General features: G+C 41.1%; 1 protein-coding gene across 4 annotated transcripts; it reads left to right on the forward strand.

Moving 5' to 3' along the window:
- Nucleotides 1-24,658, forward strand: thrap3a (thyroid hormone receptor associated protein 3a). 4 transcript variants are annotated; one of them, XM_057835165.1, is made up of 11 exons: nucleotides 1-118; nucleotides 13,002-13,165; nucleotides 15,290-16,150; nucleotides 16,240-16,842; nucleotides 16,913-17,085; nucleotides 18,739-18,850; nucleotides 19,097-19,181; nucleotides 19,968-20,131; nucleotides 20,211-20,379; nucleotides 22,992-23,123; nucleotides 23,208-24,658. In XM_057835165.1, the coding sequence occupies exons 2-11, from the start codon at nucleotides 13,029-13,031 to the stop codon at nucleotides 23,436-23,438; spliced, it is 2,667 nt and encodes an 888-aa protein (XP_057691148.1). In that variant the 5' UTR covers nucleotides 1-118; nucleotides 13,002-13,028; the 3' UTR covers nucleotides 23,439-24,658. The 4 variants fall into 4 exon arrangements, with proteins under 4 accessions (XP_057691148.1, XP_057691151.1, XP_057691149.1 ...); XM_057835168.1 differs by lacking the exons at nucleotides 22,992-23,123; nucleotides 23,208-24,658 and adding an exon at nucleotides 22,784-22,979; XM_057835166.1 differs by lacking the exon at nucleotides 1-118 and having other exon boundaries at nucleotides 10,511-13,165.
- The last annotated feature ends 251 nt before the right edge of the window (nucleotides 24,659-24,909 follow it).

Below are 24,909 nucleotides of genomic sequence, written 5' to 3' on the forward strand. Positions count from 1 at the left end.
AAGTGAGGCAGTCGCGCCTGCAGATCGCACACACGCACGGAGCACTAGGACCACTTTTAAGGCTTTTGTCTGCTGCCCGAATGTGAGGGGTAGACAACGCTGACAAAAACCCTGACCGGTAAGTGTTTTTTTGTTTGTTTTTGCCCTTTTTCGAAAAATAACTTCAGCATAAATTACTTGTGCAGCATGCTGCGATCAATTAAGAGAAAGTAAGCAGTGATGTTTAGGAAGGCAATTACGGGAAAGGCAAAATGATTTATGAAAGAGGGCTGACTGAGTTTCCTTTTGTGGTGAAGAGGAGTGAGGATGAGTGCCAAGAAATGTATAGAGCTGAACTCGGCGTAGTGGTTCTCAAATGGTGGGCGGCAATCCCAAAAGTGGTATGTGGACTTAATATGGGTGGTCATGGATAACTCATGGAAAAAAATACGTTTAAAGATACAAATTATGCTTGCCACATTATTTTCAGATCATTTTTTTCCTGGCGTTCTTTTGCCCTGCTTTCCCCGGTTTTCAGTTTGTAATAATTCATACATGTTGTATTTTTCTTTTTGCCGTTATATATTTATTTTTTTAGTAGGTTTTTCTTTTTGTAAAATGTATTTAACATGACTTATTTTTTACATACATTTTTATGATATGCTGCATATTATATATATATACATGCATATATGTATTATGTACAGGAATATTTTTGCTTTTATTTTGATAATTGTAGTAAATGTTTAAAAAATAGTTTACTTTAACATTTATGTCACTTGCATGTTTCCTCATATAAAATATTTCAACTTTTACACTTATTTTTTGAGTTAAAATTTCATTTTTTATGCTAGTTTTTTTCTTTGACATGTATTTAATTTTAGTTTAAATTCATACTTTTTCATCATATTAATGAATATATATTTTAAATTATGTCTAACTTTAGATTTTTTTTAAAAAGTATATTCAACTCATTTCCAAACTTCTAACTTCAGTTGTTACTAAACACATTTCAGTTTTTTGCTAACTTAATTTTAACTTGTGGGTAAATTGGAGACCAGGCCAGAAAATGCAATGGATGTGCTCATTGCATATCATATTATGTTTGTTTTATCGGTTATCTTATCAGGTTGCTGCAACTGCATGTTTTACCAACTCCGCCTACAGAGCAAACACAGCGACATGGTCAAGAATAGTTGTAGGAACTTTCTTTTTATATCCAAATGCATCTGGTTTTGTGGACAAACGTGAGTCTATTATTGGGGTGCACTCAGGTTAAACAATGCCATTTCCTGCTGGGTTCCAGGACTGAATTGGATCCGCTTTGATAAATGAGCTGCTGAAAACACCCACAAGCAAATGCTGATAAGGTGTGTCAGTATTTACATACACTGGCAGTCTTGTGGTATATTTCCATTATGGCTTGGTGTCCTGTTGTCATTCAATAAACTTAAAATTATGGGAGTCTAACATTGAGCTCAGTGTTGATGTTAAACTAATATTTCAAGTCATTATGTGTGGAAAAAAATAATAAATCGGCCTTGAGAGAAAGTTAATGCCAACGATCAGGCTTGTCAAACTTACTGTACTCATGTAGTGGTAATTTTGTCTTGTAAGCGTTATTTGGTTTATAAACTGTTGCCAACTATCAAGAACAAGGACATGGGAGTTTTGGCTTATCATGCACTCTGGAAACTAATGCTAAAAACAATGAGGGCGCAACTCACAATTCTTGTGTATTTGAGGCCACCAAATTTAGAAGTTTGAAGAAATTAGCACAATTGTTTTTCAACCAATTGAGTGGGGGTGGGAACCTCTGGTTAACTCACGATGACATAACATCTGCGATACAAGGATCACGATAACGATGATCTCACGATATGGCGATATAACAATTATCGATGCATGGGTCACGAAATCATTCTTCGATACTATACATCATCAACAGGTGATGGGGGAAAATATTACATTATGCTTTTGTGATGAATGATTGCTTCTGTGACATAGATTGTAACAACTTCTATTGTTTTTCACCTTGTTCCCATAGTTAGGAGACGCGCTTGAGAATCTCACGAGATAACTTGTTTTGCACCATAGTATTGTTTTACTACACGCCTGGGTCCCATAGTTACACGCCTGGGTCCCATAGAGATAACTTGTTTTGCACCCATAATATTTACCATTTGTTGCATCTGTTGCAGCACAGCTCATTTTTCCCATGTGAAAAGCCCTTTTTTAAGGGGGCTGAACCAAAAGTAGCTTAAATGTTTGTGATTGGACGAGGCCGCGCCGCTCGGGGGCGGAAGTTGGCCTCTCCACCTCCGAGGGGTGCGTCCTTACAAAACCGGACATTTCCGGGCGACCCGTGAAGTCCGCCAGCGGCTCGCGTACGGATCGCCTGGCTTTGTTCCTTTGTCGGTTTACTGGAGTGTTGCTGGCTTCCCACTCACTTGTCATGGTAAGCGAGTTTCATTGCTAAAGGGACATTTTGTTTTGCTGTAACGGGAACGCGGGGATTCTAGGGTTGACAAACTCAAATCTAGCGTCATCGTTGACATTTGTTATACTTGTTTGTGATACTTGTTTGCTTGCTCTTGTGGGATTGACTCATTTATTCTGCATTTTCTGATCAATAAACATCGTCTATTGAGCAAAAGTGTGCCAGTTACTGATTCACCGCGAACCTGGAAATTTCGGAAAACAACAGGAAAACAAGCTGTTATCATCCCTCTATTTTGAATTGAAATGAGTTTATCACTAGTAGACATTCAATCCATTCAAAGTGGGATTGGACGTCTATGACTGTCAGTGGCAGCCAATGCCAAGCAATGTGTTAATTTTGTTAAAATTTTCACGTAATTTCCTGCTGATTTTTGGTCACTTCCTTTTCCTCCTGGAGCATTTCCGGGTCACTTACTGTTGATTTTGGGTTACTGAATAGGTCCCCAAATAAATAGGAAGTGACTCAAAATCAACAGGAAATAACCTAAATCTAACCTAACCTAACCCCTACGCAAATACTTTGATCTCTGGGGTAGCGACTCAGCTAACAAACAGCCAAATAAACTTTAACTGCTGCTACTGAAAACACGTAGCATACTGTGCATCATGTCATGTCAACACATAAGAAGAAAGCTTTATTCTGTAACGTCAGCAAAGTCAACGACATCCCAGCATGCCTCACGGATTAGCTGTAAAGAGTTCATTGTGTGCCCTAACTAGGTTGTTGTCATGTAGGGGCAACCAAAATGAGTTTGAAAGACATTTGGTTAACACCATCTTATCTCCATGCAGACTACAAGGCCCAAAGGGAAACACGAATGGCAACTGTGCATATTTTGCAAGTATAAAGCTATAACTCATCATTGGGCTGTTTGCTGTCGACTAAAATAGAGAGGAGCGACTTAAGCTGATGGTGTAACTCTCTTGTGCGAACACATCGATGACAAACGAGTCGGGAAGTGAGTCAACGCAAAGATGCCAGTGTGACACTTGGATGTACCCTAATTCTTGCAACTGGGTCTATCAACAAAGAATTGAAACCGCTAAAACACTATGAAAAAAAACTGAACATTACACTTAAAAATGAATCACCAACACATGATTTGATAGTGAAAAAGGTAGAGATAGTACAGTCCAGTGAACGCACGTTTCCCCCGCAACACTATCTTTGGCAGCCAATTAGACGAGCAAAACACCGCTACGAGTCTTTCCGTATCTTCATCTACAACCCAGGCTAAAATTAGCTTCCCTACAACCTACAATAACGCAGAATAGTCCAGAAGTGTCTCATGAACATCACACAAAACACTGCGACTAGATGAGGGATTTACCACATCAATATTAAATCATTAAACCAAATATATCAACAAAAATGCATATTCTAACAGAGGAAAAAGTTAGGACACACACCTAATAGTGTTACCCCCTTTGGCTGAAATAACTTCAGTGAGACGCTTTTTGTAGCCATCTACCAGTCTTTGACATAGGTCTGAAGAAAGTTTGCCCCACTCTCCAACGCAGAATACTTTCAGCAGTTAGATGTTTGAGGGGTTTCTTGCATGTAGAGCCCATTTCATGTCACCCCACAGCATCTCAATGGGATTAAGATCTGGGCTTTGACTCGGCCATTCCAGGCTTCTCCATTTTTTTTCAGCCAGTCCTTGGTGGATTTACCGGTATGCTTTGGGTCATGTTGCAGGGTCCAGTTTCGCTTCAGCTTTATTTTTTTTCACAGATATTCTCACATGTTCCTCAGGCACCTTCTGATACACGATAGAATTCATGGTGGATTCTATGGTGAGCTGGCCAGGTCCTGCTGCTGCAAAGGATCCCCAAACCATGACACTTCGACCTCCATGCTTCACAGTTGGTATGAGGTTCTTTTCATGGAATGCTGTATTGGTTTTACGCCAAACATGTCCTCCGTTCTGGTGTCCAAATAATTCTGTTTTAGATTCATCTGTTCAAAGAACACTTTTCCAGAAGTCCTGGTCTTTGTCTATATTCACTCTGGCAAACTTCAGTCTTGCTTTCATGTTCTTCTTGGAGAGCAAAGGTTTCCTCCTTGCACACCTCCCATGAAGGTTGAACTTATGAAGTTTCTTTCTGATTGTAGAGGCATGCACTTTCACATCAACAGTAGCAAAAGCCTGTAGGTCCCGTGATGACATTTTAGGATTTTTGGAGACTTCTTTTAGCACCTTGCTGTCTGCTCTAGGGGTGAACTTTCTTGGACGGCCAGACCTGGGCATGTTGGCAGTTGTTTTGAATGTCCTCCACTTGTACACTATTTTCTTGACAGTGGAATAGCTGATTTTATGTTCTTTTGAGATCTTTTGAAATCCCTTACCAAACCCATAACCGTCTACAATCTTCTTTCTGAAGGCCTCAGATAGCTCCTTTGATCTCATCCAGGGGTTGCGTTAACCGAATATTTTCCGTCGTTGACCGGTTTTTTAAAACGGTGACGGAAAAAACTGAAGTCCATCTGTCATTTTGACAAGTTGCAATTCACACCCCAGACCACAGGGTGGCGAGTGAGCATATTAATTAGCTATTGTCTCTCTTGATGCATGACGTCGTTGGCCTTACTTGGAAAAATGTCAAGGCAACTAAGTGTCCGAAGTCTCTTCAAAAAGCCCCAAAACGACGATGGTGTTGATAACAGAGGTGAAAAAAAAAGTGTGGCCGCAGAGCGCGGATTCAGCCTTCAGAACAACATCAAAACGGCCATGAGATGTTGTCTGTCCGAGGCAAAAGTCCAAAACCTCATGACAGTAGCCTCTGCAGCAATCCCACTTGAGATATTTGATTATGCACAAGCGGGCACGCAATTCAAGTCCATGCGCATCATGAGGAAGGTGTGAGACTGCGTTCAGGCCACAGCAGGTGAACTGTTAATTTCATTGTTCCATAAGTAGCCTACCTACTGGGGCCAGAGTCAGCTGTTTTGGTCACTGCGGAGAAAAAGTTACATATTCATCTGCTTGATGTGTGATGGCACGGTGTGGATTCTCTGTTAAGCTTGTTCCAACAGAATATTAGTTAAAAATGAATGAAAACTAAATACTATTGAATATGTCATTATCATCATTTTAAAAATTTAAGTGACGGGTAAAAATTGATTATGACCGGATTTTTATGACCCTGTCAGTCAAAATGACAGACAACGAAAAAGTCTAGCGCAACCTCTGATCTCATCATGGTGTTTTCTCTCACTTCAACAGTCAGGGGCACACCAAACAAGCAAGAATCCTTCAAAACACTGGGTAATGATGCTCTAATCATGTGCACCTGTTGTGATACCAATGTGTTTGATTTTAGCCATTTTAAGTGGGATTGAATGTGGGGGTGTCCTCATTTATTCCTCAACAGAAATTGTGTCTATTTAAAATTACATTTTACAGAAAGTTATTAAAAAATCTTTTTTCGGTTTTAATTGTTCAGTTGTATTACTTGAATCTATCAAGATTGTTAAAATTATATTAAATATCCACATGACCAAATATGTTAGAAAACACGCAGTCTTCCTTTGGGTGTCCTAATTTTTTCACATGACTGTATGTACAAGGCACATCAGTTGACATGGTATGGGGGTTAAATTCATGTTTACAATGTGAAAAAGTTAGCAACGAAGAATGTAGCAACTCAAGACCTCCTCTGAGCTCACAGCAGGATTCAACAAAAGTTCAGACTGAAGAGAACCAATTGTTTTCATTTAATAAGGCGAGCAGGAAGCACCATGGCTTATCTTCTCTGTCGGTCTTAACTCTTCAGCGTGTCTTGACAATGGAATGGGGTTGAGTTTTTTTGTATTTCAATAAAGCAGAGATCGCAACAAATGACAGTTGTAGCAAATTGCCCCAACAACACAGCAGGCAAAAGGAAGATCGAGGGCACATGTGATTCCAGCTGCCGGGCAAAACGATGTGGTCTTTAAATGAAATGGACAGTTTGTTTCCAGGCACTAGAAGCTGCATATCGAGTTGCAAGTCCATTGTTGATTAGGTGAAATAAAACTACAGCTGTGGTGTCTATCTGAGGACCATTTAGAACTGCAGTGTCTTACTACAAGAGGTCCTGGGTATACAAAGAAGTTCTATTATAGTCATTTAAATCTCACACACAAATGTGCGCAGATTATGGTATGTACAATGTAATGTGTGAGAAGTGTTACTACCTTCGGTAAACAGAATTAACCAAACATTCGCCCGCTACAAGTACCTAGACGGACTTGGAGAAGGAGATTTTTACAAGCACTCACATTCAGTCACTTGATATTACCGACTGGCGCCGTCCATCTTACGACTGCAAGCTTTGCTATCAAATCTACAGCTACGCGCAATGTTAAGTCTTATTGTAAATCACAATAAAGTATGCATTTGTATACCGTATTTGTATGCTAGCAGCTGCTGCGCAGTGTCTTGCTGCCAAACCCGGAAACAAACTTCGACGCCATGTAAAAGCTACTGTTCATGTTCACAAAGCCAACCTATACTAAATGAGACTAAACTGGGCATGCAAAGTGGTTAGGGGCGAAAAAGGTGACAAAGTAACAGACACACGGCATGCGCGGAAAAGTGCATTTCATAGTGCAACCAGAGACGTCTCAAATTAAACACAGTACATAATAATTTAACATATATAAGTCTAAATCTGTCATCCTGAAATCAGAACATATAAGACACATTAAGTAGCAAATTATACAAAATCTAAATTATAAAATATACAGTATGTCCCATTTGCATTAAGCAGAGAACAGCTGTACTCCGTCTCACTATTGTGAGTCATTTGTTGTCACGAGAAGAGAGTGGCGGTGATAGGTCTAGGTCATCGGACTAGAGCAGGGGTCCCCAACCTTTTTTGCACCACGGACCGGTGTTATTTGGGTCTTTTTTTCACTGACCGGTGTTCTGACAAATTTTGCAACCCATCAAAAATTGCAACGATGTGGTTCCGCGCATGCGCGTAACGTTAAACATAGCCGCAAAATGCGCAAATGCAGCAATTCCAACTTAAACACTACACAAACTTTCTTGAAAGAAAGAAATATTAACTTACGTTTGATCATGAAAGGACTTGTAGAAAAGTTCTCCACAGATACATCCTGCCATGTTAGCTGCACACAAAAACTGCACACCGCCCTCACCATTAACGACTTCGCCTTGTCGTTAAGCATTAATTAGGAAGCCCGCTTCACAAAGATACGATGTTGGAAATTGCAGTAAGGTTTTCAATGCTCTCGTAGCGATGTCAGGATATTACGGAATGACTAATCCAGAACCTCGGTAGAGTTGTTGTCTCAAATGTACGTTTAATAAGATCGCCGTCATTTGCGATATCTACAAGTTGATCCTCCTGTTGCACAGACATGCTCGAATCACTCGGTTTATTCACAAACGGGTCACGAATCCACTCATTCCCCGTTCGTGGGTCTTCGAGGTTGTGGACTCGTCAGGTGCTCTTTTCGCCGTAAAAATATCTCCAAAGACGTCTGTTTTCCAATCATCTTCGCTCGTGTGGGGGCTAATTATTTCCGGGAACAAATGTGCTGCGCCCGCGGCCTAGTATCAGTATTATTATTAATAGTATTATTATCGAGAACAAGTGCACTTGAAAGGTGGAAAAGCGCTATATAAGTACAACACCATTTACCAACATAGATATATTATATACACAAACAAGATGTACTGCTAGCAGTCCAATCAATGGATTTCTATGACGACATTCTAATCTATCCCGTAGTATTATATCTAGAGTAGACAGGGATCTTGGTGTGTTAAGCAGGGGCACAGGGTTAATTGGCTAGAATGCGGTCGTTATTAAATTATTGTTTCTGTGCGGCCCGGTAGTAAATGCGCACCAGAACCGGTCCGCAGCCCGGCAGATGGGGACCCCTGGACTAGAGTGTAGTTTTGAGCATGGACTACGGTTTTAAAGTTAACGGTTTCACTCGCTCGTTGACAGACCCCCCACCCCCCGGCCCCATTTGTTTCTCCTCGGATCTACGTGATTCAGAAGACTGACCCAGTTTGATTTCAACACGGCGAAATTTCGCCAAAAGGTGGCAAGTTTGCATGCCTGCTAAACACAACATAACCCTTCTTCGGAAATGTTTAGGGATTAAATTTCCTAATCCTGCACTCTATGTATCATCCAATGCCCTAATTCTAACTACTGCTACTGTTTTCTTGGTTTTAGAAAAGTACCCAAGAGTGTTATCTGTGTTCATTCCTACTACTGTGAGTGTCATCGAGTTGTCATATGTCAATTCTGTAACAATCGGTTCTATTGTTGTGAATCCATTAAAAGGACCTCACAAGTGTCTTAGCCGTGCCCATTTGTAAACAAATCCAGAGTTGACTGATTAAAAGGCCGAATGTGCCGCAGGCTCCCTTAAGAGTCTAAAATCTCAGTGATTAGGCTGCTGACAGTGTGTTGTGGAGCGAGGAACAGCTGCACATGGTTATCAATCTAGACCGTCAAAACAGATGCTTCTACTCTGGATGTGACTTTTTAATGACATGAAGAGAAAATAGTTGTTTTGGATTGATACGGTATATATTATTCAGAGTCTTTGGTACGTTAGTACATTGGTACTTCTACTTACGAAATGAATTGGTTCGGGAAGTAGTCTCGTAACCTGAAAATTCTATATGCAGGGACGCGTTTTCCATGTAAATGTCCTAATCTGTTCCAAGCAATAATGAAACCCTATATTAAATTTTATAATCAAGGTAAAACCGGATTAAAACAGCAGCCAAACACATTTGAATCATTCTATACAGTGGGGAGAACAAGTATTTGATACACTGCCAATGGGAAAACCCATTGGCAGTGTATCAAATACTTGTTCTCCCCACTGTATATCTAACCTAACCTAACCTAACCTAACCTAACCTAACCTAACCTAACCTAACCTAACCTAACCTAACCTAACCTAACCTAACCTAACCAAACCTAACCAAACCTAACCTATCCATAAATATCTGTAATGAAGTAGACAATAGAACATAATGCAAAGGAAAATAGAAATATAAAATATCTTATCTTCCTTTCAAGATGGTGCCTATCACTTATACTATCTTACGCTTCGTGACACAAAAATGCGAGACCTGTGCTCTAATGTGCTACTAACATAGTGAACCATGTGTGGGCTTAAAAAAACACATGGTGAGACAAAAACATGAGACTTGTGCTATTTTGGCGAAGACGCCCAGCCCGCTATAACAACAACACTGTCGCGGGATGTGCACAACATCAAACTGCGAAACCCAAATCCAAACGTCATCAGCAATAGACCAATGGGAGAGCAGAATGGCGTTACTGAATTAAAAGCTGAAAGTGGGAAGTACATACTGTACGTATCTTTTATAGTACTGTGCTGGATTTTTGCCTCTCGTATCCTCAAATTTCTTTCGTAACAAAAGGTAATATTTTCCCATTGAGGCGTGTCGTAACTTGAAAATTCCGTTTGTAGAGACGTTCCTAAGTAGAGGTACCACTGTACAACACTATCGGTACTGTAATGTCTGTAACTATGCGAGGTTCCTTTAAGAGACGCTGGGACTGGAGAGCGTTGACGTAGTATTAAGCGAGGAGGAGAATGTGGAGGCAGCGAAAGTGAGCGATAAGAGACTGGCCGGTTCCAAAAGACCAGACGCAGCTCAAAAGTTTTTGGGGACTGTCGTATTATTACCGGCTGTTTGTGAAGGGGTTCTCATGTATAAGGGTGCCCTTGTTCCGCCTCCTTCAGGACATTCAACAGTTCACTTGGACAAAAGACTGTCAGGAGACGTTTTTCAACCTCAAAAGGGCGCTCACCAATGCCCCTGTCCTCACGTTACCAGACCCAGCTCTGCCATTCATGCTGGACACAGACGCAAGCAATGTGGGCACGGGAGCCGTCCTGTCGCAGTCGGGGCCTGACGGTGAACGAGTGGTGGCCTATTTCAGCTGCATCTTCAATAAGAGCGAGAGGCGCTATTGTGTGACGAGGAGCGAGCTATTGACGGTCGTCTTGACTTCCGTTACTACCTGTGTGGCGTGCCTTTCACCATCAGGACAGACCACGCTGCACTACAGTGGCTGATGTCCTTCAGAGATCCTGAAAGACAGGTGGCACGTTGGCTGGAGGAGCTCCAGTCATTTAACTTCAGCATGTTTTATCAGGCCGGGGCGCTCTCCAGTCCCAGCGTCTCTGAAAGGGAACGCGCTTGGTTACAGACATTACAGTACTATAGTAACATAAGTACAGTACTGAAACCATACTTCAACTGTCATGGCAAAAACAACAAAGAAATGATTGTTGTCAGCAGCGTTGTTTCCGTCTACGATGACAATAACGAACGTATTTCGTCAACTAAATTTATTTTCATGACAATGACGTCATGATGACGTGCTGAAAACGTGTCTTGGGAGACTAAAACATGACGAGATGGATGCCAGTTGTCATCTTACGACACGAGATGAAAATTCACCATAGATTCCGTCAAATTCACAATGTGTGATATTTTCTCAATGTATGTGTAATTACAACACATTTAGCAGAGTTAGGTCGTGTCACTCATTTGACGTGCTGTGCCTCCCCACCGCCCCCGCTTTCTCACTGGTTGATGAGTAAGCCAGTGCCCATTCCAGGCTCATTTTGTGAAGCATGTGTGTCAGGTGTTGCTCGGTAAGCTTTGCTTTATCTTGACTAGATAAGCCATGTTGCTTTGGCCTTTAAAGGTCTGTGTTGAGTGATCATCACACACTAAACTAAGTTGTAGCGTTAGCATTAGCTTTTAGCGCGGTGACTCGGTGTCTTCTTAAACTCTTGGAAAACATTTTACATAGAGTTCGTGGCTTTCAGGTGAGTTTAATTATTGCAAATAATGTGCTGTTTTCCTGCTGAGTGTGTATTATCCTCATGAAAATAGTGATGTCCTTGTAGACTCTACAGTTCTGTGTTCATCTGTCATGTTCATTCGAAATTGTTGGAAACTTTTTATTTTTTATTCATGGAGTAAAACTTTTTAAGTTTATAGACGAAAATATTTTGAGAATTATCGAAATTAAACTAGACAAAGACAAACAGATTTTGAAATGACTTAAATATGACTAAGACTAATAAGTATTTTCGTCCAAAAGACTAAGACGAAAATTAAAATGGCTGCCAAAAACAACACTGGTTGTCAGATTGAAAGTCGGGAAAAAAACAGAACTGACTCAGAAAACTTTCTTGCTGCTAAGTGATAGTGCTCAACACAGTTGCCATATGAAAGAAAGTGATTTAAATGCAGTCCTCAGCAATTTGAAAGAGAAGGCTTCTATTTTGTCGCTGTTTTACACTTCTTTTCCAATGTCGTCCAGATGTTGCAGGCGAGCTACTGTCATGCAAGTGAACATCTCTAAAGGAATGATACGTAAAGAAGAAAAACAGTCCACAATTTTGCTACTGAAAGAAACATATGTGAATGCCACGGTCTTGAAATATGCAGGCTAAGCTCAGTGGATACTCGTTTGTGGCTGAAGCCTACAGGAAATGGCTCTCCGAAAGCCAATGACAACAAAGTGCCAGAACAGGGAAAGCAGGGTTCTCATAGAGCTCACGGAGGGAGGAGGAGAAAGAGAGGGAGGTGGTAAGGGAAGATAGATGGGTTTCGATATTTTCCAAAATAGTAGCAAGGGTATACACCACCAATGTGGTTGGGTGCTCGTTTTTTGAAATCCTAGTCGTTTGTGGTCGGTAGTTTTGAACGTTAAGTCCCTGAAGATGACCCTGGTGATTTGATCTCTTAAATACCTCAAACCTCTGCCCCAAAAAAATGGTGTTTTGGGTGTTCTGTCATCATTTGACAGCTCGGTTCAGACGATTAAAGTTAATGCCATCACCATGTATTGGATCGTGAGTTCAATGTGGCGTAAAACTGCATTTGGCAGCTGCATTGTTTAATCTGGACTTGGTCGAAAATGACTATCGTTACCACATGTAATAATTGCAAACGAACACTTTTGTGTCGGGCACATTTGTGATGTCAATTCAAGTCATTGCTTTGGGGTTCAAAATGCATATTTTCAGATTTATCTATGTCAAGGAAATTTGAGACTACAATGATGGGCTGTGCGGAGACAGACATCAGTTTTTAGACGTGGTGTAAATTACTGTGCAATTTTCTGCAGGGGAGACAATGGTGTTGTGGAGACTGGTGGTCAGGTGACCAAAGAAATCCCGCCTCCTATGCTAATGAGGAGCAGTTGCTAAATAAAAGCAGCTCATGTTGATGCTTGACAGTACTAAACATTGCCTTCTTCCCGCTTTAGGAGCAGCCATGCTTTTTTCCATTTAAACCATTTGTTTATTTTCAGTTGGGAGTTTCTAGGATGGCATAATGCTGATCTCACCTTAATCTAATCCTACAAAAAAAACTGATCCCATTCAAGATGTGCCACTGCACACTGTTCTTCTAGGCTTGTGCATTTTTACCTTTTTGTAGAAAAACCTGACTATGATTTAATACCTTTTTTTCCTATGAAAGTCTGAGGTACCTGGCCTGCCACCGGGAATGTCCAGAGCCACAAGATCAGCCTCTCGGTCTCCGAGCCACTCGAGATCTCGGTCCCGATCGCGTTCCAGATCAAGGTCCACCTCACTGTCTCGAAGGAGTAACTCACGATCCCACTCTAGGAGACATCGTTACAGGTAGATCTTACTGATTTGCATGACTTCTGTTCAATATCTCTGTTGTGTTTCTGCCTAAGTGTAGTTACCGTTCAAAATAGCTTTTCTGAATTTGGCTTGCTATTAATCATCTCTGCAAAGTTTGGTTAGCACTTATTACCAGCAAGCATAGAGTCAAATATAATTTGCGTAGAGCCCTCCTCCTCTGTTTGGCCCATGTGACACAGCTGGAGTGTAAGTGCGCCTCACTCCCATTAAGTTTGAGAGCAGCTCAGTGTGCTGCCTCTCTCGGTATTCCAATGAAAAAGAAGACGCGGTGAGTTCTCTTGTTCATTTTGGCAGTCTTCAAAATCACTTTCAAATCTTAAACTTGTAAGTTGGCGACTCTTGTGTTTATTTTGTGGAACGTACGTGGTTCACAGAGTTCAGTTGTAGAACGTTTCCATTGTTGGTAGATGAAAGAGTATTATACTATGCATTTTAAAGACTAAGAACAAAAATCTGAAAAGTTTGGATGTCTCCCCGAAAATTCTGAAATATGAGATGTTAATGTCTAACCCAGATGTGGAACATCCATAACATTAAAATGCACCAATGGGGAGTCCGTACTATATGATCATGGCAAAAAAACTCCAGACTACTGTATGTTTTATGTTGAGTCTACAGTAGTGCACAACTAAGGAGCACTAGAGCCACCGTGTGGACTATTGTGTCTCTTGGAGTTGGCACTCTGGAAGTCCATCTTTTTGCATGCAGAGCTACTGAATTGAGGAGGTCCTTGACTAGTCACTACAACTTTCTAAACAAATTTTTAAAAAATCTACACACTACTGAGGTGTAATATATTGGGCCTCTGTGTCCATGAAGAAAGGCTTTAGAGCAAGGGTGTCCAAACTTTTTGCAAAGAGGGCCAGATTTGGTATGGTAAAAATGTGGGGGGCCAACCTTGGCTGACATACTTTACGTAGAACAATATATTTAAGCAAATATTAGCAAGCCATTCTGTGTGTCACATTTGCTTCATTATTTTTTTTTTAAATTAATAATTTCAACAATCTCGCAACTAACCTTTGTGGCGTTCTCTTTCGAGTCTCGGGCTCTTGCGAAATACTGCTGCTGTGAAATTAAACTAGCTTCAAGTTGCTTGAATTTCTAGCCACGTATCTTCCCTGTAATCTTGTCGTACATGTCAGCGTGTCTTGTTTGGTAATATTGCCTCACATTGACCTCTTTAAAAACAGCGACTGTCTATTTGCAAAAGAGGTAGACACTGTTGTTGCGTATTTTAGTGAAGAAATAGTACAATTTCCACCTATCCATGAAGCATCAGCCGTTGCAGCCAACTTTTGTTGTTGTTGATTGTCGTCATTTTAGAAAATTGGGAGTAAAGGGTCACACGAGGTAAGGTTGTTTAGAGTGCTGCTGCCTTTAAGTGAGTAAATGAGGAGCAGCTTTTAGTGTGTAAGCTACTTCATATGCTGGTAGCAGTACTGCTGACCAATTTATTAAGTCTGTGTGCGGGCCAGACGTTATTGATTTTATGACAGAGGCTGGGGGCTGGATGAAATTTGACCACGGGCCACATTTGGCCCCCGGGCCGAACTTTGGACATGTCTGCTTTAGAGGGAATTGACTTCAGAGAAGCCGATTCCATTGGTCTTTAATTCTAAATGTTTGCAAAAATATGACTACAAAATGAAATCAGAGTCTGCCAGAACCCATATTTGAAACAAAAGGCTTCGTTATGATTTTGATTTTCTCTAAGAAAAAAAAGGCTTTGACTGTGCTAAAGAGAATTGAACTCACATGTAAAGAAGAAAGACAAGATGAAAGCTTTAGAACTTTTCAAAGGCTTGGTTGGTTGGTGCAAACTATCTGTACATCATAAATTGTCCTACAAATCTCATGCAAATACAGCTCTTGCAAAATAACTTACATTTTCTACTTAGAACAAGTATTGAGCACGTTATTTGGATGTCAAATATATTATAGGCTAAATGTTAACAGAAAATGAAATACTTGTGGATATACCTGAAAAAAAATGTTGGTATTTCCCACAATTACCTGAACCCTATATAGCTCTTCCTAAAAGATTATATGTACAGCATGAAAACTAGTACTTTAAATGTTTTTTTTTCTCCCAAGCTCTAGGTCTCGGTCCCGATCACGGTCCCGGTCAAGATCTCAATCTCCGCATTACAACCGTGACAAGAAATACCAGAACAGTCGTGAATTCCGGGGCTACCATCGCGGCTTCCGGAGGCCTTACAACTTCCGAGGGAGAGGGCGGGGCCACTTCTCACGTGGACGATTCCAACGTGGTGGCGGTGGCAGAGGCTACAATAACAATAACAACAGTAATTTCCGAAACAACTGGAAAAATCACAAGCAGAACCCACAGAAGCAGCAAAAGCAGCAACACCAAAACCAGTCTCAAGGGCGATCCCACGTCCAAAAATTCTCCAGGAGCCCCCCTCCACCTGGGCACTCCCGCCAATATGATCGATCCCCTTCACCCTCATTAAGGGAATCTCAGCATTCTAACGCTCCCTCTAATGGCACTCCTCCAAAAGCCCCTTTGGTGGCAGGTCAGAGTTCTGACAATGTGAAAGAGGAGCTCTTGGCCTCAAAAGAGGTCCAGATGCAAGGGCCAGAAAGGGAGCAAACAAAATCAGGACAAGCCCGAGATGTGCAAAACATCGGTGAAACTGAGGGGGGCTGGCAAGTCCTGACAGAATGCAACGGCAGTCCAAAGAAAACCAGTCAAGAAAATCTTGCTGTTAATGTTCAGAATGATCAAAACTCAGAGCAGTCTGGTTCCTCACCCCAGAAGCTGAATGACACCAGCAATGGTGCCCCCGCTTGGCAGCCAGTGTGTAATGCACCTGCTACTACAAAAATGTGTTCACAAGAAGCACTGAATCAAATGCTTTGCAGCCTTGATATCTTTAAGAGTGAAGAATATTCAGATGGAGACAAAACTGCGCTCTCCATTGCTTTCAGAAAGTAAGGGATTTTTAATTTTGTTTACTGAAAATTTGTGTGCATGAAACTCGAGTTATGTTTTGTCTCCCTCCATGTTTATTTTTCTTTAGGTTTTTGAAGGAGCACAGTAAAAAATCCAAACCGACTGGGGAAAACAGCCCAGAGGCAAACACTGTAGATGACCACCAAGGTGTTTCTGAGCCACCTTTAAAGCGCTACAAAGAAGACCTGAATGGCAAAGTTCCTTTAAACCATTTGTTGAAGGATTCGCCTTCTCTGTCTGATGAGGCGGAGGAAAAGATGCTCCTCATGTCGAGAAACAAAGACAGGCAAAATGGGGATGTGAACAACTCAAATCCAAGGGTTGTTAATTCAGCCAGAGAGCCATTTGAAGAGTGCTTTGACAGATTGAAAAGCATGGCCTCTTCACAGGAAGGTGATGGCAAACCTGAGTCTTTGAGAGAAGAGCTGTACATCCCTCATAAATTAGCTACAGTTACTCAGCAAGAAATGGAGGGTACTTTTGAAGGTCTTGGTTGCAGACCCAGAAAAATGTCTGAATCTCCCTTAATGCCGTCTCGCATAGCACTGTTGAGGCGGAACTCTGACAGGGAGATGTCTATGATGGGAGAGGACATTCCGCTTTTGCATTTGAGAAAACCTGAGACCAAGATTAATGTCAGAATGGATTTTCTTGGAGACAGCATGATAGGGTAAGCTATTCATTTTTTGTTTGCGCACTATGGCATATACCGTTGCTGATACACACAATCCTGTTTTCAGTACTTCAGAGATCTTAGCTCAGGAGAGACAACTGTCCCAGGACCTGGTGCAATCCTCAAAGAGGGGCCAGGAATTTCGTTCCATCTTTCAGCATGTTCAGATAGCCCCTATGCAGAGAACTCCTGCCGAGCTGTTTGCTCAGCACATTGTGGCCATTCTGCACCACATAAGAGGTGAGTTTGAACAGATTGAAACTAAGCTTGAGAACGATAAACCGATACGACCGGATATCCGGTTTTACAGGTGAGAGATACAGCTGTATCGATAATAAAGTTACCATTCGACAGTAATTAGCCATTAAATATTCAATGAACCGATAGAGATAGAATCCGTCCAATCAATCCATTGCTTAATATGATAATAATTTACCTTTTACCTCACATGCTGCGCTTGTGTCATTCACCACACAGTGCACTTAGATTGTGACCACCGTCGTGGTTGCCTCAACTTCCCATTCATTTCGTCAGAACCGCTAGTAGTCGCCGTCATTACCTGATCGTCATAGGTGTGTCATAACAACGCGAGAGCTAACAAAACCACTGTAACGCACGCTCCGTAGCGTTTTCTTCACAACCCAAAACGAAACCAGTGGCGGCAACGAAGCAACATGCTAAAACAATGGACAGTTTGCGCACCACGCCAGCGACGTGCAGCGATTGATTTTCAACGTACCCAGGAAAACAAAAGTCGGACTTTGAAGTGACGAAGGCAGCCAGATCTGTTCGCATAGGACAGAGCGAGTGTGAAGTGTGAAGCGGTACAGAGATCGTGAGTTTTTAACCCTGAAAAATAACCCACTACAATGGTGGAAAGGGCGGCATATTGTTTCCACGAAACGCAGTCTACTTAAACATGAATATGTGGATCAGTTGATCTTCCTCAAGAAAAATCTGCCCTTCAAAAGAGATATAGACAGTGATGAGGAATAAAAAAAATGTGGAAGCACAGGCATAAGTGAATGACTTTGCTGTGTATAAGGTTAAAGTAATGATTATAGACCTGTCTGTCTAAAATGCCATGTTTTTATTCCCCCAGTTATACCAGTGGTAAAGCATAATTTATTATTTATTTATGATAACACTAACAGGTTTAATTCTTTTTTTTCAAGAGCTGCTGTATATAAAATGTTTTGCTTGTAAGATGTTTACGTTGAAAGTTTGCACTTAAATTACTTACCTATTGTGTTCAAAACACCAGGAAATACAGTAATTAAATTTCTGCATTTTATTCTTGTCTGTCACTGGAGTTCTATTGTATTATCAATCCCATCCAACAAAATGACGGTCATATAGTAAGCCTTTATTTTTTTTCTCATAAAAAAATAAAACAACATTTGTATGAAATTTTGTTGTTTAATTTCGCTATTGAAAAATTTGGTCTTTTTTTATGTTTTTAAAATACTGTACGAACACACACAACAACTCTGTATCGTTCTTAAACTGTATCGAATTGTATCGAATCGCTCGGCCTAAAAAATGTATTGTTTTTTAATCGAATCGTAACCTGTTTATCTAGATACATAACGAATCGGCTTCTTGCCAGAGAGTCCCAACCCTAATTAAAACGTGATCCAAGGCGCAGCATGCCTTTTTCTGATACGGGACCCACATTTTTACAGTTGCACAAACTACTCTGTTCTTTACCTTGAAACCTCATGTGTAGAGAGGCCATCGTGAGCAGCAGACCCCTTGTAATTTTACAATGGACTGAGCAGAGGTCAATGCAATATTGGTCACTCCAGTTATCTCAGAAAAATAGCATGGTTGGTGTTCTATATTTTATGCGGTGAAGGAGGAGGAAATATAACACCTTCATTTTTCACGCAGCTCAGCACTTTTCACCATCCCGATTGACTCTTAACGAGAGATTCACCTTATACCAAAGACAAGCTGCAGAGAAGGAGAGCATGAAGCCGAGAAAAAGCCCAGAGATTCACAGGTAGAGTCGCCCTTCTGAGTGGAACCTTCACCCTTCAGTGTGTTGTTGCTTCACCTCATAATTGAAAAACAATCTTCAGGTATTTCTCTCCACTGTCTTACATTAACTTTTGTTTGTTTTCTCTTTGAGTAAAGGTCAGTTCTTCATTCTTCATTGTCCTGTCAAATGTTGTCTTCATAGCGCAGCATGGCAAACAAACTCCACTGAGAGGGGTATTAATGGGTTTTATTTTGTCTTCCTTTGCAGGAGAATTGATGTATCACCAAGTGCTTTTAAGAAACACTCTCATATTTTTGAGGCAATGAAAAGCTCAGAGGATGGCACTAACAAGGTGACTGAATATTTCGCACTATGACGTATAAACAGGGGCAAACAAAAACAAAACGGCAAACCAATGAGCAAGCCAGATGCCTTTAGTGCTCGCCCTTCCACGAATGAATGACAGTGTGGCATTTTGACTGTGTTGTGACTCGGTTATTATGTTGACACAAGCCTGACATGGGGCTAATGAGTAACATAAAAGTCAAAACATGGATGCCGCTGTGCCCGAGCTGTCCGAGGGACTAATTGCCTTTGTAAGTATCAAAACAACATAAATACCCCCAAAAAGTGCAAGTAGTTGCATCTCTGCTTAGAATTACATTCAGGAGACAAGTCTAGCACTAAAATTACGTTGTTATTTTTTTTCGTGCCTATGCAGCAGTTTTAGCTGCAGCTTCAGTTTGAGTGAAATGGATAATAATTCACTGTGCCACGTAAAGAATATATATAATTTTTTGTAAGGAGATCTATTGGTAGACCCTGTCCATGCTAGTGCTGTTGAGTATTTCAATTTCTTCCGACTGAAACCTGAAAGCACCGAGCTGTTTGAAGATATTGCCAACCTTACCAAGAATTGAATAAAGAATGAGAATGTTTAAAAAAATAAAGGCCCCCAAAACAGCTAAACTAACTAGTATTACTGGACAGTTCAGTTCTTCGTGTGTATTGTTATCTAACTCTAATTCCCATAAACACGAGTTTATCTTGAAACCTTCTTGGGAGATTTCCTGTAACAACATCTGCATGCCAATCAAAAGTCTGTCCACGACACTGTGTTCTGTTTTGCATTTCTCAGGACACTGGGGAAAAAACAAAGGCTGACCCAATGGACCTGCGCTTAGATATCGAACGGCGTAAGAAATATTCCAGCCGTGAAAGAGATTACAACCAGGATGGAGTTGACGATTCCCCAGACACCAGTCAAGAGAGATCTCAGGAAAAATTCTCTAAGAGATCAAAGTATGTGCAACAGTCCTGTTCTTTGAGTTGTACAATAAAATTGTGGAACATTGCTGCAATGTGCAATATCCCCCTGTAGGACCAGCGAGAGCAAGGGCTCTCGCTCCAGGTCGTCGTCCTCATCGTCGTCCTCAAAGTCCAACGTGGATGATACGCCCAAACCTGAAGTAAAAAATGAAGGCTTTAATAGGGCTCAGCTGGCTCCGACTGAAACATCTACAGAGAAAGACACACCGTGGAGAGGATTTGTAAGCTCCATTTCTTTCTTTTCCACTCTGATAACTAGGGCTGGGCGAGAATGAGATGCTTTAGGTGCCTTCACTAGCTTTAAACTGGTTCGTCATTTCCATTTGTCCTTATCCTACTAATCTCCTCCTCTTGCTCCCTGATTTCCCCTCAATGAATTGGTTGACTCACACCTGAGAGAAGGAGGCACTTTAAGTGGCCTGATCGTATTCCAGTGGTTCTTTACCTGGGTTCACTCGAACCCCAGGGGTTCAGTGAGTAAGTCTAAGAGGCTCAGGGAAGGCAAAGACACACTGGGCCCAATTTTCATTCACAGACCAAAGTGTGATTTTAGACTAGGTTTTGGACTTGTTTCATTCAGTTTACATTCTTTATTCCATTTCTTTCAACTGCTAGTCCTCTATCTAATGCAGGGGTGGGCAAACCGGTCCTCGAGGGCGGCAGTGGGTCCTGGTCTTTGTTCAAACTTATTCAGCACAGATAGTTTAGCCAACGAGGTATCAGTGGAAACAAAATGCACCTGACTGAAATCTACTGATTGCACTTGTAAGAAACCGGATTGGTGAAAGGCTGTCCTCATGATGGGTATGAACAAAAACCCGCACCCACTGCGGCCCTTTGTGGAATAGTTTGCCCACCCCGATCTAATGGGAGGAGAAACTGGTTTGCTCAGTGGAAGGTTGACTAGCTCTTTGTATGAGGAAGTATAACAGACCTGCAGGCAGCATGGACTGTGCAGATAATGGGGGAAAAAAACAATTACTTAATTTTCCATGCATCCATCCATCTTTTCCCGCTTATCTGAGGTCAGGTCACGGGCAGCAGCTTCAGAAGAGAATTCCAGACTAACCCTCCACCGGTCACTTCATCCAGTTCTTTTTGGAGGATACCTGAGGGGTTCACAGGCAGGGGACATAGTCTCTTGGGTGTCCTGGGTCATCCCCGCGGCCTCCTCCCAGTGGTACATGCCTGGAACACCTCACAGGGGAGACATCCAGGAGGCATCCTAATCAGATGCCTGGCTCTTTTCGATGCTGAGGAACAGCAGCTCTACTCCGAGGCCCTCCTAATGACCGAGCTCCTCACCTTATCTCTAAGGCAGAGCCCAGACACCATACAGAGGAAACTCTGTTTGGCCACTTGTATCCGGGATCGTGTTTTTTCGCTCACGACCCACAACTCGTAACCATAGGTGGGAGTGGGAACGTAGATCGACGTAAATTTTACGCCATGAAAATAGTATGTGATCCGAGGATGCAACAATAAAATGAGAATATAGACATGAAAACAAAAAAACAGGACCAGTTGAAATGAGTTTGGCTTCATTTTGCAAAATGAAAATCTTAAGCGTAAGGCAAAATTATTTGCAGTAAATTTGAAATTTGAAGGAATTTGAATGGGAATTCAAATAATTATTGGTTGCTTGCTTAGCTGTATCGGTTTTGAATTTAATTTTTTTTATTTTTTATTTATTTATTTTTTAAACTTTCAAAGGGTTCAGTGAATTCTTATCTTATGTACTTCCTTCATCTAAGTACATGTAAGGCCAAGACTTGAATGGAACAACACTTCTTTTTTCAGTGTGCTTCTCATCATATATATCCACGACAGATCACATAGGGATTCTTTATACTGTAATACCACACCTACAGGAAGCACATATCACACCCACAGGGAGCACACAGCTATAGCAACAGCAGTGACATAAATACGTTACATCTCCTCCTCCCAACATAACATGTCCCAGAAATAAACACAAAAACCCTCCTGCTTTTCCCATCTTAGTTATTACTTATAAATCCAATCTAGCAGGCGGTCCAGAAAGTTTAACAGTGACTTCAGATTTTTCACTTGTGGAAACGGGTTCCGATATCGTTTCAGGTTCCATGTCTGCATTGTTTGAATTAGACACAATTACAGCAAGATTGTGTGGTTTTGACATATTTAGTAAATTAGACATTTCTGGTAGAATTACACTACTATAATCCCAATCACTAGACGGTTCTGGAGTAGTGCGTGGTGTTCCCAACAACTGATCCACATGGCGACGCCAAACACCATCAGCTGTCTGAACTGTATAGGAAACAGGCCCAGTCTGAGCAATGATGGTGACAGGGCCCATTTTTCCTTACTCTGATATCTCCGGGCCATAACAGAGTCACCAGGTGAAAAAACTGGCTCTGGAATTGAGGTCTGTACTTGACTGCACATGTGAAACTAGTGGGGTTCGGTAACTTTAGCAAGGTTAAGAACCACTGTACTTAAAGTGCTGCTTCAACCCCCTCCTGGCCCACAAAGTTGATTCAATAACTTTTGTCATCAGGTTTGCGAACAAACCTTTCCTATGAATCGAAATACTTGGATGTGGTTCTCAAAAGAACATGTTTTCATTTCCCATCCTTATAGGCACCTTTGTAAGGAAATTAAAATGCCAAGACAACGGATAAATGAATTCAATACCCCACACTCACTTCTCCCACCTACAGTGATGCAAATGATGAACTGCTATTTAGTGCAGGCACACTGCAAGCAATAGAATTGATTCATCTCCCAGCCCTGGTGGGGGATAAAAAAAACACTGCTAGGAGCTTGAGCGGCTACATTTCTCTTGTAGCAAGTACGATTTCGTGGAAGGGGCTGGAAGAGGGGCAGCGACCAGAGAGACAGCAATCCAGACATGGGAGTAGCACCCAAAAACCAGGACTGGGATCAGGAATGTGCCCTAAAGAGCAGAACTTACTACTTGGTATGACATGTTTCTACCCACGGTCATCTCAATTGTCTTGTCAATTAAATGAATGTGCTTATGGATTTGCATCTGTTGACCCAGCACGATGACAGAGATGGTGAGGCAGATGACAGCAAGTGGTTGGACAACCATGGAGACCGAGGATCCGGCGAAGGCGGGTTCTCACGTGGTCAAGCGAGATTTATCATACGTAAAACCAACGATGGGAGGCCGAACAACAATTGGGCCCAAGATAAGTTCCTGGTCAACGGAGAGAAAAGCAGAATGCTGGATAACCAGATGGAACGAAAACAGAGAGACAGAAATGCTTGAGTATTAACACCTCAAGAGACCATTTTCTTATAGGGTCCGATTCGTATCCACTGGAATACTCTAAAAATGCAAATTCCAGGGGTTTTGAATCTAATTTCTTACAAAATGTTACTTGACAGTCATTACACAGAGGACTTCTGTTTCGCATAACCTTCTTTTGTCATGGCCATGCTTTGCAGAATGACTGTTGGAACTTTTTGAGTGGCAATACTAAAATTCACTTTTGTGCCCTTAATATTTATCATTGTTACACATTTCATGTTTTTTATAGTTATAGCTGTATCACATTGGAATTTGGAGTTACTTCAGGACACTGTTAATCTGAATCTGACAAAGGGACCAAACTACAGGGTAATCGAAAAGTCTGGTCGTCTATCGGATTCACAATAGCTTAGCATAGAGCTACCTTGACGTTAATGACACTGTTCATGTTTTGAATTTCTGTTGTCAGAAATTTAGCAAACTCGAAAACACTTAAAATGTCTCAAATTAGATTTTGGTTTTTGTGTTCACCTGTGTTTAAGTATTTTAAAACAAAAACAAAAAAATGCATCATCGTGTTCTCAACATTTTGAAGTCACATTTTTACACTAGAAAAGAATGTTTGTGCATTTTTGTTTGCCAAAGTATCTTAAAAACAATTTGTTTACGTCTGTTTGTGTATACGAAAAAGCTCTAGCGTCCGCAGTATGCACAGGGTGCATACATGAGTGGTATTTATACAAACTGTTAAGATTATAAAAAGGTTGCAATGAATAGTCTACATCAAGTTCAGCGATGTGCAAAAACGACATTAAAAATAGTATTTGTTTTCACCTGATTTGCCTGTTTGTGATATGCTGGTGCTAACTGGCGCTATTAAAAAAATATATATATATCGCTGTGTGTCACGGGTGTTTATTGTGTTATTAAAGACTGTTTTATGAAAAACTGATGAGAATTCAGTTGAACCGAGTGTCTCTTAATTGCCGTAGTCATAAATCAATGCTTCCTATCCAAATATGCACCATGGCAACTAAAACTGTTGCGTTAGTGGAAAGGAACACAATACTCAGGCTCTGACATCCATCAACATAACAATGGGTGATGTCACAGCAATTCCTTGTAGCTACATCATTTCACTTCATGTATGTGTATTCATGTTTCAGATGCCGATGACACATGCTAATTCTGTATTGTGCCTACTGACTTGACAAGTCACACGGAAAGACAAAAAACTAAGCCTGACAATGAATGCTGATACATAGCAATTAAACATGTTTAGCTCATATCATTTTAGTTGACAAAGTTCCTTTTTATAACCACATGCACTAACACTTTTGAAGAATTCTATTAAAATGATTGCACAATCCTTTCTGGCCCCCTTGCCGTGATTAACTTCATATGTTTACATCAATAGTCCAACTCCATGTGAACAAGGTGGTAAATACATATAAGACAACCTGGCTGAACTGCGCTATTATAAACCTGC

This window comes from Corythoichthys intestinalis, chromosome 4 (genome assembly GCF_030265065.1).
Source record: "Corythoichthys intestinalis isolate RoL2023-P3 chromosome 4, ASM3026506v1, whole genome shotgun sequence".
Lineage (NCBI taxonomy): Eukaryota > Metazoa > Chordata > Actinopteri > Syngnathiformes > Syngnathidae > Corythoichthys > Corythoichthys intestinalis.